Raw genomic sequence first — 18,142 nt, 5'->3', positions numbered from 1 at the left:
GTATCTCTCTGAGATCCTGCATTGGATTCTTCTGGTTATCTACCCGGAGGTGTGATTTCTGGATCATATCATAAATCTGGTTTTAGTGGATGTACCATGACACTTGTCTGCATCTTCACATCACTGTATTCCATTTTTTTGTCTGGTAGTGATATCATGATGGTCATGCTGTGATAGCTCATTGTTGCTTTGATGTACATTGTCCTGATACTTAGTGATGTTGAGTAGCTTTTTGTGTGTTTACTGGCCCCCTGTGTATCTGCTTTGGAGAATTGTCTGATCAAGTCTTTTGCTCATTTTTAAATTGGGCTACAGGGGTTTTTTATTCCTCAGTTATTGAAGTTCTTTAGTGTATTATGGATATGAAGCTCTCATCATATACGTGATTTGTGATGATCTTTTCCCATTTTATAGTTTTCTTTTCACTTTGTCGGTTGCTTTTTGTGATGAGAACTTGTAACTTTATGTCACTTCAATCTTGTTCTGTAGATTAAACCCAATGCTTCTCATATTTGAAGCATGAGCTTGGAGACAACTAGAAACATTCTAAGATATCTACAAGGAAGCACAATAGTGCTGTGCATTCTTCAAAATAAGTAAATCATCTAGATTTCATACCGACAAGTTTCTCTCTGTGGGTATAACAAAAGTCTTCTAAGCCCCTGTATAAATCAGGGGGCTTCTTAAATCAGGCATCTGCCATGTAAAGAACTTCAGCAGCATGTCTTCTCCACTCCCAACACACACACACACACACACACACACACACACACACACACACACACACACACACACACACAGTCACACCTAGGCTAATAAGTAAATAAAATCAATTTTATAAAATATTAAATGGTACTGAAAAGACAGCTCATAAGTTTAGAGCAGTTGATACTCTTGAAGAGGAACCCACAAGATGGCTAACAACCATTTGTATTATAACTCCAGTTACAGGGGATCCAACACCCTCTCTTGGCCTTCTTGGTCACCTAGCATGTATGTGGTGCACAGACATACATGCGGGAAAATAGCAATATACATAAAAGAAAAACACTGTTGGAAATTCCATTGCAATCCATGTGAAAGTGTATGAACAATGCCAACTAACAAATGTCTGCCTACTAGATGACTACTCTTTGAGGTGTATTTCTGTAAACTCAGCATGAAATATTTCTGTATTCTAGCATTTCAATCATTAGAAAATTCTGTATATGCTTCATCCTGGCTAATTTTATGTCAACTTGACACAAACTAGAGTCATCTGAAAGGAAGAAACCTCAATTGAGGAAATGCCTTCATGAGATCCAGCTGTAAGGCATTTTCATAATTCGTGATCAAAGGGGGAGGCCCCAGTCCCTTGTGGGTAGTGCTACCCCTGGGCTCTATAAGAAAGCAGGCTGAGCAAGCCAGGGGAAGCAAGCCAGTAAGCATCACCCCTCCATGGCCTCTGCATTTGGCTCCTTCCTCCAGGTTCCTGCCCTGCTTGTACATTTATAATGTGCATGGGGTTGTGTGTATGCGATGAAACCTGCTTGGTCAGACAGCAGTTTTGTGGGGTTAGTTTCTTTTCTTCTACCTTTATGTGAGCTCTGGGGATAAGCTCAGGTCATTAGGTTTACATGGCAAGTGTCTTTATCCACTCAGTCAGCCCATGATTACAAAATGTATTTTTATACACTGAATTTATAACAAGTAGACATATAATATGCTAGTAATGACAACTAAAAATTAGTACAAACATACACATTGAGAAATCTGAGTACAAATTTTACACCCAAGTTTTGAAACAAAATACACCCAAAAATTATAGCCAGTATTCAACTAGGACATGTCAGTCTGGGCCCGTACAGATGTTTTCTGAGAAGCCTGGGATTTGTGCAGTCAGTTGTGATACTGTGGGTAGTTGTTAACATTCTGACTATAATCCCTACTGGTAATTCTACACAACTATAAACACTAGAAGACAGCTAAAGCCAAGTGGAATGGCACACACTTGTTATCCTAGCAGTTGGGAAGTGGAGGCAGGAGCATCTGGAGTTCCAGACCAGCTTCTGCTACACAGCACATTCTAGTACAGCCTGAGCTAAAGGATGCCTTGTTTCAAAAATAAAAATGATAACTAAATGTGTCAAATATGATAGTTGAGTGTGGTGTCTTGTACCCTTGAGAGACTGAGACAAAAAGATTACTTTGAGTTCTAGGCCAATCTGGCCTACAGAGTGGGACACTATCTCAAAACACAGACACAAACACACACACACACACACACACACACACACACATTCATTCACAAACACACACAATGTAATACATAAAAACACAACACAATTACCAACAGGTTGCTTATAAGTTCAATTGCATGTTCTGTTAATATTCCAATGACACGTACTATTATCAGTCAAAGAGCCAATATATTTGATAAGATGAATGAAAGCTGGCCGTGGTGGCACAAGCCATTAATCCCAGCATTTGGGAGGCAGAGACAGACAGACCCTCTGTGAGTTCAAGACTAGACTGGTTTACACCATGATTTCCAGGACAGCTACATAGTGAGACCTTATCTTAAAAGAATCGGCACAAAATACTCTAAAACCAGTAAGTGTACACCTAAATGGTGGTAGCCAAGAGTGGGACCAATGCTGAAAGATGATACAATTTAACAGTCTGAGCAAAAGGGAGGCATTGCTAAATTCACAAGAACCTCTTGTTGAGGGTTAAGCTCCTAAATTAGGCCCAAGCAGAGAAATCAAAATCAGGCACTCAAATTAAGCTCCCATTTAGTCAAGGGAAAACTAAACTGTTTATCCGACTTTCTGAGAAACATATTAGAGAGATTTAACAGTTAATGAAGATTCCTCTTCCTCAATCCTGTCATAAGGAAGGGTGACCTCAGGTAACTTGATGTTATTTGGTTACAGGATTTTGTGTTCTTGTTTTGTCTTTGCTTTATAAGAATAGGAATTTTGGAATGTTGTTACAAAAAAGAAAGAAACCCAGAAATGTATACATATAAGTATTATTAAATGCTGTGTTTTAAAATAATCTAGTTATAAATTTAAGCTAATATGCATTCAGCCGAGATGCTGCCTAAATATGCTGTCTTAGGGGTTGGCTTCGCTGGCTGTTGGCTTGGGCTTCACTTGTATATTGAGCACATAGTCATGGCGGAAGGAGGAGCGGACAGTGCGATTCATCAGTGGCTGAAGTGGGCGGAAGTTGTCCACCATTCTCTTCTCTTTCTCTCCCTCGGAAGTGAAAAGCAGGGTCCGAAACTGCTCAAGCTAGAGACAGAAAACATTAAGAGTATCAGTAAAAAAAAAAAAAAAAAAAAAAAGCTTTAGTATATAGATAAATTATTTTCATTTTGTTTGTTTGAGTCTCACTGTGGAACCCTTAAAACTCATTATGTAGACCAGGTTGGCTTCCAACTCCTGGAGATCCGCCTGTTTCTGTTTCCTAAATTATGGGATTACAGATATACACCACACCGTAGTTGGCTTGCTTTAGTTTATTATAATTCTACAACACTTTGTCTCACATTGCATTCAGAAGGCAAACTTATTTCTGAGAAATGTCTTTACCCCTTGACAAGGGGTTAAAAGCCATGTTGTGGCATGGTTCTATGACAGCAGCAGGAAGTGGTGAAAAAGCCAAGCTTTTGGAATCTGAAGATTAGGGATAAAGGCCCTTGTCCCCACATATTAGCTGTTTGCCAAAGGTGAGTTACATCATCTCCTTGATTTTGAGGTATGTGAGTGGAGAGAAAAAAACTAGAAAAAATGCTATGTATAAATGATTCCATTTTGTCCTAAAATTATGTATATTACAAAATCAGAAGGACTTGCCCACATAATTAATAATGCCGAGCTCTAAAATGAGTGGCAATTACAATTATACATGTCAGATGACATTTTAAATGTTTTGCTAGCATATATTAATTATACAATACAATGGGCTTCATTATGAAATTTTCTTACATGTAATATATTTTGATTCTGCTCACTGCTACCCCCATCCCCATTATCCCATACTTCTACTCCCACTGGTCCTTTGAAAAATAAGCCACCAACCCACACCTATCAAAACCAAAAGGAGCAGATGGCATTAGAAGTAACCATGGCAAAGACTATGAACCTCAGAGCAACGACCATTACACTCCAACAAGTTCACAACCAAGATGCTCAACAAATCAAGGTTGAACTGACATTGGCAGAGGACAACTCTAGGCTTGGGGTTGAAGATATAGCCCAGTGGCTAAAAGCAGTGGCTGCTCTTGCAGAGGTCCTAAGTTCAATTCCCAGCACTCACATGACAGCTCACAACTGCCTATAAACATAGTCCCATGGGGTCCAATGCCCTCCTTCCTGACCTTTTTTCTTCAAGATCTTCTTAATGTATTTTATGTACATGAGTGTTCTGTCTGCATGAACACCTGCATGCCACAATAGGGTGCTAGATCTCATAGTTGGCAGACTGAATGTGTAGGTCACTGAGGCCAGGCTTACGAGTGCTCCAGCTCTGGACTCTCATTTCTCTGTGATTTGTTTGTAAGTTCGACCATAAAGAAATGTTCAAGTGTAGTCTTATAAACTACTTGTGTTCCTTCAGACTTCTGGTTTTCTTTTTTTAGTTCAAAGAGCTCCATTCATTTTGTACTTTGAAAGGATTTCCATGTGCTGATTTTTTACGATGCTTTCCTGTTTTGCAGTATGTGGGTACTCCCAGAAGCCAGACAAAGTGTGACTTATGTTTTGCAGTGCTGAAGGTTAAATGTGGGGATCACATGTATGCTTGGTAAGCGGTTTAACACTTAGCTGTATCCCTATCTGCAACTGTGCTGGTTTTGTACATGCTCCTGTAGAAAGTTTGAATGCTAAATCTAACTCCCCTTTCATTACCAAGCATCATCCTTAGTGTATTTTATAGAATACCCTGTCCTTTTTCCTCACTCAGCTGAGATGCCCTCTTCATCATAAAGTAAACTCTCATAAGTGCTTGGGCACATTTTTGGATCTACTAGTTTCTTCCTGCCAAGGCTGCTTTTCTCTATCAGCTGGACTGGGGGTGTGCAGAGAGCTGCTTAACCTATTTCTGAGTGTGTCTGGGAGGGTGCTCGCCTGAAGAGATTAGGATTTGGACTGGGAGACTGAGTGAAGCAGACGGCTTTCTTTTATGAGGGTGTCAGCCCCGGTGGAGAGCCTGAATAGAACCAAAGAGTAGACAGCTCATGTTTCTCTCTGCTGACTCTTTGGTGGTTTGTTTTGAGAAAGAATCTTAAATAGCCTAGGCTGGCCTTGAACTGAAGGTGGCCTTGAATACCCGTTCTGGTGGCTACCTCCCAAGCTCTGGTATTAATAGGCTGTACCACAACACCTAGTTTGCGTGGAATTGGAGAACCTAATTCCTGCCTGACGTTCCAACAGACCAACATAAAAAATTAAGATGCAGGGGATGGGGGTGGTGGCTCCTCAACCCCAGCACTTGAGAGACAGAGACAAGCAGATCTCTGGAAGTTGAGACCAGCCTGGTCTAAATAGGGAGTTCCAGGTCAGCCAGGACTACATATATAAGACCCTGTCTCAGAACAAGAAAGACAGAGGTAGAGTCCTACTAGACTTAACATTTCATCAAGAGGAAACTAAACTGTTTATCTGCCTTTCTGAGGAATAGTGACAGTGAAATTTAACAGCTAAGTCCCAAACAGAACATTTCGATTGGTTTTGTAATGAGCATTCCTCTGCCTTAATCCTGTCACAAGAAAGGGATAACCTGATGCTTTTTGGATGTGGCTTATTTTCTGATTGTTCTGACTCCTTCTCTATGCTTTTCAAACTACACCATGTCTGGCTTGACTGCTTTTGAGCTGAGCCAGCATCAATCTGCCTCTGCCCTGGGAACTCCTAGCTTTCAGACCTTAAAGCCGAGATTAGAACACATACCACTGGCTTTCTAACTCTCAGACCTTTGAGCTCACCTCTGGGGTAAACTTCAGGTTGTAGACAGCAAACCAGAAGCCTTCTCAGCTTCTATAATCACAGGAGCACAAAAAGCCTGGCTCAAGAGACACCACTTTAATTCATCCCCATTTCTCTCCCTCCTCCTTCCTGTCCTCCCTCCTGATGTCCCTCTTCCTTTTTCTCCCTTTTCCCCACTCTCTGCCTGTCTGTTTCTCTGTCTCTCTGTGTGTTTCTCTCTGTGTTTTTCTCTCTCCCTTTCTCTCTCTCTGTCTCTCTCTCTCTTCCTCTTCCTCCCTCTCCCTCCCCACCTCAGGCTTTGTGTCTCTGTTTCTAAACACTTTTCTTGATTTTTTTTTTTTTTTGTTATTTCTGTTCCAGTTCCAAGGCAATTAGTTACTGAAGCCTTATAACTTTGTGAATCTAATCACTCCTCCTTTGTTCTTTTAGAAACTTCCCTGTCTATTTCTGCATATTTGTTTTGACTCAGATTTAGTTGGGGACTGGAGAGATGGTTCAGTAGTTAAGGGTGCTTGTTATTCTTACAGAAGATCCAAGTTTGGTTCCCAGGACCCAATCTGAACAACTCATAACAGCCTCTAACTTAGGCTCAACTGTATCTGACACCCTTTATATGTTTTTGGGGTATACCCACAAACATATGAGTGTACACATACGCAATTAAAAACTGAATAAAATGCTGAAGAGACGGTTCAATGGTGAAGAATACTTGCTGTTCTTGCAGAGGACCTGAATTCAGTTCCCAGCACCCACATTGAGGCTCTTAACCATCTGTAAACCCAGTTGCAGGGGATCCAACACTTGCTTCTGGTTTCCCTAGACACTAGGCTCACATGAGGTCTATTTACATGCATGGAGGCAAACATCCATATACATAAAATGAAAATAAAGAAAGTCAAACCTTTTAAAAGTGATTTATCTACTTTAACTTCTAATGGCATATTTATTGGGGCTACACTAAATTATGGAGAATAAACAATTCATGGAAAATACAACAATTTAAGAAAAACTGACATCTTTATGATCTCTTCCTAGCCAGAAATAGAGTATGAATTTAATTAAATCTTCTTTGGTGTCCTAGAAGATTTGTTTTATTGCTAACACTTCTTGTTCAAACTACTCAAAGGTATTTTACAGTTTTATTCTGATCATATCTAGGACTTTCTTCAATTATATCTTTGTATCATTATACCTTTTACATATATTTGATATATATTTTATTTCTATATATTAATATTACCCTACCAATTGCTAAATTACCTTATTTTGTGCTATTTTCTAAACTGTTTTCCTCATTTAGTTTTATTTTTCTGATCTGATCATACTGGAAATTTCTATAACATTTTTTATAGTTTTTGAGACAGGGATTAAAGACATGTGCCACCACACCCAGCTCTATAGCATATGTTTTAAGAGGGGGAAACTTGATATATTGCTCAGTCTACTTTTGAATAGCTAGACTCAAGTAATTCTTCTGCCTGCACCTTCTAAGTAGCTAAGACTGTAGGCATACACAGCACATAGATAATTTCAGAATATAATTTAATATAAAATTTAATGTGGTAATAATTATTTCCAGTGGACATGGTGGAATGTACCAAAATTTAGGAGATAAAGGTGGGAAGATCAAGAGTTCTAAGTTGTAGGACAGTGGACCATGAGAGGTATCCTGGTCCTTGGCTGAGTTAAAGGCTTTGAAGCCCTGGAGGCCCTGAAGGGACGGCAGGAGCCTTGCCTGCTCCCTGGCACTAGGTCTCTGTCACTAGCCATGGTCCCCCCATAGATTTGTGTCTACCAGTCATGTAAGGGCAGTGCTGTAAGCTCCTCTACACTTAGGTGAGGAAAAGGATGTAGTCCCTTAGCCCAAAGACACAGATCATCATTCTAATGAGGTACATGGAGGCCTGAAGGGCATAGCCAGTAAGCTTTCCTTCCCAGACATTCCACCTTGCAAAAGGTATTTAGTCTCAGGCCCACCCTGGGAAGTGGGGTTTGGTTTTATGCATCCACTTTCCACCATGCCAATAAATGATTTAGAACCATGGACTGTCTCTCTTTATCAGGATCTGTAGTGGGGAAAGCCATGGAGAAGGCCTTTGCCTACAGGGCCGCTGTCTAATCTCCCCTAGAAGGCGTCTTTGCTTGCAGACAACCATTGGACTGAGAACGGGTCCCCAATGGAGGAATTAGAGAAAGGACTGAAAGAGCTGAAGGGGTTTGCAACCCCATAGGAAGAACAACAATATTAACCAACCAGAACCCTTAGAGCTACCAGGGACTAAACCACCAACCAAAGAGTGCCCATGGCTCCAGCCATGTATGTGGCAGAGGATGGTCTTATCGGGCATCAGCGGGAGGAGAGGCCCTTGGTGCTGTCAAGGCTCGATGCCCCAGTGTAGGGGAATGCTAGGGCAGGGAGGTGGGAGGGAGTGTGTGGGAGAGTGAGGGAGTACCCTCATAAAGGCAGGAGGAGGGGAAATGAGATAGGGGGTTTCTGGAGAGGAAACCCGGAAAAGGGGAAAACATTTGAAATGTAAATAAATAAAATAAGCAATAAAAACAAAAGAAGGCCCCTTTGTACTCCCAGCCACAACCACCACCAAGCCAAGCCTGCAGCATGCCATCCAGCCTAGGACTCTACTCATAGGAGCAGGCAGAGTGGTCCCCTTCCTACCCTTCCTGACCTGGGCTAGATCCAGCCCTGTGGCCCAGATTCTACTGTCAGCTCCTCTGTGTCTTTCAGAGGCACCTGAGTGCCTAAGAGCCTAGGAACGCCATGGTTCCAGCCTCTTCTCAGGCTCCAGGGACACCCCCCCCCCTACAAGCCAGCTCTTGCTCTCCCTCTTTCCCACCCCTGGACAGTGCCCTAGGGCTTCCCTATGGCCCAACCCCCGCCCCAGCGTAGGGCAAACATAGTCAAACTTCCTCATCCCTCATCACCTAGAGGCCATGACATATAATGAAGCAGACTCAGTACCCATAACCCTACACCAAGTCATCTTTAACTACACCTGAGTCCAAAAGATTGCTTCCATATTAAACACAATTATTGGTATTCTATATCCTTGGTTTATATAAATATTAGAAAAGTACTGTTGGCACTCAGGAGGCAGAAGCAGAGGATGTAATTTTGAGGTCAGTTTGGTCTATAGAGTGAATTCTAAGACAGCCAGGAAACTGCTCCTATTAAACATGTACAGATATTTTTCTTGTCATTATTCCCTAACTGATATAGTTTACATAGCATTTAAGCTGCAGGGCAATATTATCTTTAAAAGTAATATAGATATGATTTAAAGTATATTGGAAGATGCGTAAAAAGTAATAGAGATGTGATTTACAGTGTATTAGAAGATGTATAAAATACAGATCTGATTTAAAGATGTGTGTAGTCTAAATGCAAATTTAAAATTTTTATGCAATTCCACATAAGTTACTTGAGCATCTGCATGTTTTGTATATATTTGGAGTTCAGGAACAAGTCTTCCACAGCTACTAATGGATGGCTATATTTACTTTTAAAATATACTTATTTTACTTTTTGTTTCTAAGAGAAAGTGTGTGTGTGTGTGTGTGTGTGTGTGTGTGTGTGTGGTGTGCCTATGGAGGCCAAAAGAGGGCTGGGGATCCCTCGGAGCTGAAGTTGCAGGTGACTGGGCACTACCTGATGTGTTTGCATCTTCCAGAAGAGCAGCCGGTGCTCCTATCTGCTCAGCCACCTCCCTAGCTCCTGTATATACTTTTGAATGAAGATCATTGGGCCATGTTAACGATGTCTCCTCCTCTATATATTATTAAAACTTATTAAGGACAACATAGAGCTGGGTGGTGGTGATGCACACCTTTTGTCCCAGATTCCCAGAGGCAGAGGCAGGGGATCTCTGTAAGTGTGAGGACAACCTGGTCTACAGAGCAAGTTCCAGGACAGCCAGGGCTACACAGAGAAACCTCGTTTCAGAAAGCCAAAAAAGAGAAAAGAAAAGAACAGTTACAAGCATCCTTCTGCATCTCCTATAGTGCTGGGTCCTGTTTCTAATATTCTAATTCTCCTCTTTTTGCCTTCTGTATCTATCAGTCTACAGTTCACTTTGCTGGGAGCATCAGAGCTGTGTCAGCTTGGCTTCAAAAACAGAGCTTGAAAGGTTTAGTTTGTTTCTTGTGACAATTCATTGAAATCAATATACATCCCATACAGCAAGTATGAGAAACTATTAAGAACTATCTGTTTGACGTGTGTTTGTGGCAGGGGTTGCTGGGAATTGAATCGGGACCAAGCTAGATTTCAAGTCCATAAGTAAATATTATTGCACTTCAGTTGTAAACTAAACTGTGTTATATGTATAGTAATTATCACTTCAATCATTTTTTTCCTAAGGAAATATTAGACCATAGGTTTATTATTTATTATGAAGAAGTATTAAAAGTTCCTCACAGTCATTGTTAGAGTCTCTTTATTCTGGGCCTTCACCTGGGTCTTTATTTTAAATAGAGATTCACAGTTACTGAGGATGCACATAATTCATAAGCAAATATAGAAGCAAATAGCATATGTCCTTCTATGCTTTAATCCTTTTTCCTGATTAAGACTGGGGACAGAGTCCCAAATGCTTGCCTCCCATGTGCAAGCCCCAGAGATCAATCCCTACCACCACAAAACAATAAAACAAGCACACAAACCATTTGTGAAAAGTTCCAGGCCAGCCTAGGTTACCCGAGACCCTACTTCTCCCAAAAGAAACAAGCAAGTAAACAAACAAGAATGATGTCATGGTTTGAGCCCAGCTTGAACAGGCAGACTAGCAGACTTCAGGTGGAAAATGTACAAGGAATACCTGGTCACGGTCAACCTCGACTGGCTGCTTCTTAATGATCCAGGTAACAGACTCCGAGAGAGGAGGCGTAGTGAGAGATCCAGAGTAGGTCCAGTAATCTGGGCAAGTAGGCATCAGACAGGAAGGGTCAAATGATCCAAATTTTACCAGGGTGTCCTGTCCGAAAGAAGGAGCTTCTGAGTTAGTAGTCATGGGGAAAGCCACTCAAGTATCGGAGTGGCAGTGATTCCCATGGAGTATCCAGGGGCCAATATAATGGTCCAGGGGAGATTAAGGGAGCTCAAGCTCTAGGGGAGGTTAAGGCAACTTCTGAAATAATCGTCACTACTTAACACAAAATCACGCTGTGCATTTCTGACCATTTTCTCTAGGAAAACAGAAAAAAATTCTTCTTCAATTCTCTTAGGGGTTACTAGGTAGTTCATAAACGGAGGGGCTTCTCTTCTTCAAGAGAAATGAATACAAACTTGTCCTTTTAACGCAGTACAGAGCTGAGGGTGTAGCTCAGTGGTAGACAGCTTGCCTGGCATGCTCAAGCACTGTCTCCCCAGCACGGCGGTGAAAGAGAAAGGGAGGGAGGAGAAAGGGAGGAAAGAAGAAAGTGAGTGCCAGAATCCTGGACAAAGGAGAATGAGAAAAAGAGGGAGACAGGAATGGAGGAAGGGAGAGAAATAAAGGCAGTGAACAGAGAAATGCTGTACTGATTTCCAGGAAGCAGCGCCTATGGGATTCTGAAAATTGAGGAATTCATCTGGGGAGCTGAACAAAGGATATGGGGCTCTTCCCGTCTCCACAAGTTAAGTCGCTATGAATCTTTTCTCCCTGCCTACTTGTGGGAGGTAGCTAGAGGAGAGAAGGTTGCTCTGAGTGTTTCTACAAAGATGGAGAAGGAGCTGGTATCAGGAACAGAGTGGATGCCTCAGTCAGCAACTGCTCAGCAAACCCAGAAAGCTCCTTTTAGGCAGGGTCTTAACCACAAGATAATCAACATCAACACACCATCACCTGTGCCAGGTCTCCTGCAGCACTGTTGAAAGAGACCTGAATACGGTCCATTCAATCTGTGGTCCTGCTTCTTAGTGTGTTGTCTAGTCCAAGATTCAAATATAAAATATACTTCAAGTGATAAAAGGCGGAAATTACCTTGTGCTTAATTGATGGCAAAGTGTCCACCAATTTCTGTAGTTCTTTATGATGTTCACCTAGCTAAAAGAAAAAAGAAGTATTATACACGATGGCCACCTCACTGTAGAAATTCAAATAGAACGTGAATCAAAATTAACCACCTGGTGGTTACATATAAACAAACCGCAGGACTGAAACTAGACTTCAGCTGGTAATTACAAATATTATAAATATCACTAAATTAAACTAGAACAAAATGAGCAGGCTGTTTGCTGACAAGACCAGCGTGTCTAGAGAAAAGTGCCTCCTACTCCCATTAAGATCTTACATTGATCTTTTTTTAGTGTTTTAAATTTTATTTTTATTTTATATTCATCCATGTTTTGCCTAAGGTTGTCAGAAGCTCTGGATCTGGAGTTACAGACAGGTGTGAGCTGCCATGTGGGTGCTGAGAATCTAACTTGGGTCTTCTAGAAGACCAACCCCTTCCCCAAAGACAGGGTCTTACTTTGTAGCCTGGGGTGGTCTTGAACTCTTGACCCTCCTGCCTTGACCCTTGACCTCCCAAGTGAAGCACATTTCAATTGCTCACTTGCTTCATATGGCTTGTGTTTACTATGTTTGACTGTGTATACTTTTAAAGATTGATTTAATTTTTTCTGTATGTGTGTCTGTGTAGGGATAAGTATATGTGAGAGCAGATGTTCATGGAGGTCACAAGAGGATGTTGAAGCTGGAGTTACAGGCAGTCATGAGTAGTCTGATATCCATGCTGCAAACTGAATATCACCCTTCTACAAGAGCAGAAAGCACTCTAAACGGCTGAGCCATCTCTCTAGCCCCTGATCTACATTTTTATACCAGTTGAAATATATTCATAAGAGTTTTTGATTTTAGCCACTGTTTTTTTTTTTACCACATACATGTAAAATATTCATGCATGCACACACACTTAAGAGTCTCATTTTGTAGTCCTGGCTGGCCTCACAGAGATTCACCTACCTGCGCCTCCTGAGTGCTGGGATTAAAGGAGTGTGTTACCACACATGGCCTGGTACTAATAATCTTTTTAAAACACTAATTATATAAAATAATGACTTTTCTTGTGATATTTCCATATATATATTTCATATACTTTAATTGTATAAATTCCTCTTTCTTCTCCCTCCTCTTCTTTTCTACTGATATCAATGTTCTTTTTTTGAGACAGGAATCTCTCTGTTTTGTCCTGGATATTCTGGAATTGCCTCTGTAGACCAGGCTGTCCTTGAACGTACAGAGATTCACCTGCCTTTGCCTCCCAAGTACTGGGATTAAAGGCATATGCCACCATATTTAGCCCAATGTTCTCTGTTGAAAACGTTTTATTTAATTATTTTTAGAGGTGTGTGTGTGTGTGTGTGTGTGTGTGTGTGTGTGTGGGTGTGAAGGGAAGGTTAATGTACATACAAATGAATGCATTCCATATCCTGGAGCTGGAGTTTCAGGTAGTCATAAGTTGGTGGATGTGTGTGTGTTCTCGTAACTGAACTGGGTCCTCTACATGAGTAGCATGTATTCTTAACTACTAACCAATCTCTACAGATTTTTTTCTCTTAATTATAATTTTGTTCAAATAAATTACTTATAATGTTCTATCTTTTTAGTGATACAATATATCATTTGAACTTGGTACAGATAAGTTTTTGTTTGTTTGGGACAAGGTCTGTCTCTTCTCTCCCTCCCTCCCTCCCTCCCTTCCTGTCCCCTTCTCCCTCCCCCCTCCCTCTCCCCTCTTCGGCCTAGCTGTCCCAGACTCATTATGTAGAGTAGGCTGGCCTTGAACTCAGAGATCTGCCTGCCTCTGCCTCCCAAGTGCTGGGTGCACCACCACAGCCAGCTTGAATTTTTGTTTTTACCTTTAAAAAGACACCTATCACAGCCAAACCATTTTCTTCCAGTGCTGCATCCTCAAAGCTTTCAAATTTGACTGCATTCCAATGTACCAAGTGCAACTGAAACAAAAGTAAAAGTGGGTTTATACATGACCATGTAGGATTGGTCCAAAATGACAGCCCCATTCAACATGAAACATTTAATCTTATTTCATCACTCAAAATAGAGACACTGAGATGTGTGTGACAGTCTGGTGTGAAATAAGAGCAACATAAAGAATGGGAAGAAGGCTTTGTGGCAAGAAGAGAAATATTACTTTGGAAGAAGAAGGTTTGTTAGCAGAGAAAAAAATAAAATTTACATAGTAAAGTAACTTTGCAGAGAGGGATCAACATTTCTTCATCCCCATTCTGATTTGCATGAAATACTAATATCCCAAATCCATTTGCATCTAAAGGAGAGAAGATGTTTATATTAAGAGAAATGCACTCTCCCAGTGAAAATTAGATGGGAACTAAAGACAAATTTCTTCTTGGAGGGATGATCACTTAGAATGTTTTCCCTTTTAGCATCACATTTGAAACTAAATTAAGGGGAATGTTGCATGGAGAAATTCCATCTGCAAGGAGAAATTCTATTTGCTTGTGCTCTGCTTGCATTTCCAAACCAATCATTCTTCACCAGCACTGTCGAACTGCAGCTTCATCATCACCCAGCCTCCCAGGTGAGCCCCTTCCAGGTCCCAGTTAGCTTCCCCACTCCTGAAATGGAGCCCGTCTGCATATACTGGTGTTTTGGCCTTTTGATTTCAGAAGACTTTCATACTTTTCTGTTTCTCCTCCTTTGCCTTCACTCGCTTAGGCTCCCATTATTCCCCTCTTGGACTAACCCAGATTTCCAGATCTCCAGTAGCTCATGGCTCTAGGAAGGATTGCACTTAGCTCAGAATTCAGAAAGAATTCAGTTCTCAGTTTTAAATACTTATTTATTGTATTTTATGTAGATGAGTGTTTTGCCTGTATCTATGGCTGTGTATCATGTATATCCCCGCTGCCTGTTGAGGCCAGAAAAAGGCATCAGATCCTCTGGAACTGGAGCTATAAATGGTTGTGGTACCAGGTACATGATGGGAACTGAACTCAGGTCAGAGAACAAGAGCTCTTCCTAACTGCTGACCTATCTATCCCTCCAGCCCCAGAATTCAGTTTTATCTTCTTACAGTTTATTTCATGTATACTATTTAGAATGGATTTTTACATGTCTAAGATGGGAAGGCTTAGGATTTAAAGCATCACCTGAGACTTCCTGATAATTTCTTTGAACCTTAGACTATCTCCCACCTTTCCACATCCATTGCCATTGGGGCCTTTTAAAACACACCTCTGCTGTTCTACCCAGGTGTGAACACCTTTAATTGCAGCACAGGGGAGGCAGGGGCAGATGAAATCTCTGTGAGTTCAAAGCCAACTTGGTCTACATAGTGAGCTCCAGGATAGCCAAGATTACAAGAATACCTTGTCTCAAAACAAAAACAAAAACAAAACAAAACAAAAAGAAAGAAAACAATGGAAGGAAAAGAAATATACCTCTGCTGGGTAGCATTTGCTGTCCACAGTGTGCTCGGAGCCCCAAGCATCGATGGCCCCCCAGTGAAAATGAAACTGCTTTAGTCGGTAGTTGTGCTCCAGGGGTCCTCCTTTAATCACTGAAATGACACATCCAGCAATTCAGGGAACATGGGGAAAAGGTGGGCCTTGCCCTTGAATAACCTGGAGTGTGTGATTATCACACACAAGTATTGATGAGACTGATCTCCACAAAGTAAATACACATGGAAAGTTCACTTTACGCAGCTTCACTAATTTTTGCTTCTGTAGTTTTTTGGGGGCTCAAGTTTTCTACTGTGTGAAATACAATGCAAATTTCTCTTGGTGTATTTACCCAATTCAATTGGATGAAAGGAGACTATGCAGACAAAAGATATTGGAAACAGTTAAAAGACTCTCTGGGCAGAGAGCATGTCACAGGCTCTCATTCTTTTCCTTCTTCATTACTTATTCACCCACACCTTCCTTTTCAACTTCAGGGGTTGCTTGAGACAGGGTCTCATTATGTTGCCCTGGGTGGCCTGGAACTTACTCCTCTGTAGACCTGGCCTCAGACTCCAAGAGATCCACCAGCCTCTGCCCTCTGAATGTGTGGATTAAGGGTGTGCATTGCTATGCCTGGCTGTTTTCAACTTTGGGCTTTTTTTAGGTTGATTGGTTTTGGTTTGGCTTTTTTTTTTTTTTTTTTTAAAGATTAAAACATTGTTTCATGTGAATGGGCGTTTTGCCTGAATGTTTGTCTGTGCACCACTTGTGTGCCTGGTGCTTATGGAGGCCAGAAGAGGGCATCAGATCCCTTCAAACTGGAGTTACATATAATTGTGAGCCATCACATAGATGTTACGAATCAAATTTATTTCCTCTAGAAGAACCGGTGTTCTTAACTGCTAAGTCAACTCTCCAGCCACTCTTCTAAAGTTTTGAACACACTAGTGTTTTTTTCCACTTTTGTTGAAATTGACTGGGAAGGTTGCAAGTCAAAAGTTATCACCAGGGAAATGTGGCCAAAGAGTACACAGTTTCAGTTAAATAAGTGAGTTACATTTTCAAGGCACATTGCATAGCATGGTACCAATAGTAAGTAGTAGCATCTACTCCAAATGTTCTAAAGGCATACATTTTAAATGCTCTCACTACAAATAAATGGCATGTGAGGTGCTGGGTATGTTAACTAGCTTAATATCCTCATTCACAATGTGCACATATATAAAATACCATACTGTATCTAATTGACATATATTGTTATTGTCAATAAAATAAGAAACACAACATTTACTACCTAGCTCCCTTCAGACAGAATAAACCATGTGAACCATCACACTGTTTGCTGCTGGCCTTACTGATAAATGATAAACGAAGGGTGTTTTGTTGAAACTATTTTTTTCTGGACACCAGTGAAATCAATACAATATAAAAATATTCTATATTCTAACTTATATCCACAAATGATGGAGTCTAGCAATTGCAAGGATCAAATATACTGATATATCATGCAGTGGTTAGCTCTGGATCTTACTGACCTCTCAAGATTTCTCACATGCTTTCTTCCTCATAAATTGAGGGATGTGGAACTGGGGGTAACCACCAGCAAGTCCCAGATGCCAGGAAATCAAGAGGCTCCCAGGACCCAACAGGGATGAGATTAGCTGAAATACCCCACAAAGGGGAAGGAGAACCTGTAGAAACTATATCCAGAGGTTAGGCAAGGACCCTGGTTGAGGTATGGGGCCACCCACTCATCTCCAAATTTTTAACCCAGAATTGTTTCTATTTAAAGAAAATATGGAGACAAAGTGTGGAGCAGAGACTAAAGGAAAGGCCATCCAGAGACTGCCATACTTGAGGATCCATCTTATATACAGACATCAAACCCAGACACAATCGAGGATGCCAAGAAGTACATGCTGTTTCCTGAGAGGCTCTGCCAGAGCCTCAAATACAGATGGGGCTGCCAGCAGCCAACCATTGGACTGAGCATGGAGAGCCCAACGGAGGAGTTAGAAAAAGAACTGAAGGAGCTGAAGGGATTTGCAACCCCATAGGAAGAACAACAATATCAAACAACCAGAACTCCCAATCTCCCAGAGACTAAACCACTATCCAAAGAGCACACATGGACAGACCCATGGCTCCAGCTGCACATGTAGCAGAGGATGGCCATGTTAGTCATCAATGGGAAGAGAAGCCCTTGGTCCTGCCAAAACTAGATGCCCCAGTGTAGGGGAATGCCTGGGTGGGGAGACAAGAAGGAGTGGGTGGATGGGCGACCATCCTCATAGAAGAAGGGGGAGGGGGTAGGGATAGGAGAAACCAGGAAAGGAGATAATATTTGAAATATAAATAAATAAACTATCTAGTTTAAAAGGATAGAAAAAAGTAAAAACGAGGAATAAAATTATTAATAAAATTGAAAAAAATTCGTGGTGCCAAGTGTGGTGGTCACACACCCTTAATCCTAGCACTCAGGAAACAGAGGCAGGTGGATCTCTGGGAGTCTACATAGTTAAAACACTGAAAATAATGTGGGAGGTGGGGCAAAAGACATTTCCATTAAGAGGTAGGTAACGTTACCAAAAATATGTCTTCTTTGGAGGGCAGAGGTGATGTAGAGTTAGTGACCTGAATCATTAATTTAATAGGAGCACAATGCTACAATAAACTGAAATAAAAATTCCCTTGTCATAAAAAAAGAAAAAAAATCATATTTTTTCTGGAAATAGGGTTTTATGTA

At 41.1% G+C, this 18,142-nt stretch overlaps 1 protein-coding gene across 1 annotated transcript in view; it reads right to left on the bottom strand.

The window, feature by feature from the left end:
* Window positions 1-2,114: 2,114 nt before the first annotated feature.
* Window positions 2,115-18,142, bottom strand: part of CA5B (carbonic anhydrase 5B) — a 51,215-nt gene continuing 35,187 nt past the window's right edge. Inside the window, exons 4-8 of the mRNA XM_080911069.1 lie at window positions 15,391-15,509; window positions 13,828-13,923; window positions 11,948-12,010; window positions 10,805-10,960; window positions 2,115-3,278 (exon numbers count right to left, since the gene is read on the bottom strand). Of these exons, the coding sequence (XP_080767195.1) occupies window positions 3,099-3,278; window positions 10,805-10,960; window positions 11,948-12,010; window positions 13,828-13,923; window positions 15,391-15,509 (614 nt within the window). The 3' untranslated portion in view covers window positions 2,115-3,098. The remainder of the gene's footprint in view (window positions 3,279-10,804; window positions 10,961-11,947; window positions 12,011-13,827; window positions 13,924-15,390; window positions 15,510-18,142) is intronic.

The sequence above is a fragment of the Micromys minutus genome, assembly GCF_963924665.1.
Source record: "Micromys minutus genome assembly, chromosome: X".
NCBI lineage: Eukaryota > Metazoa > Chordata > Mammalia > Rodentia > Muridae > Micromys > Micromys minutus.
The sequence above is the reverse complement of the archived record's forward strand: the minus strand, read 5'-3'. Positions and strand labels throughout refer to the sequence as shown.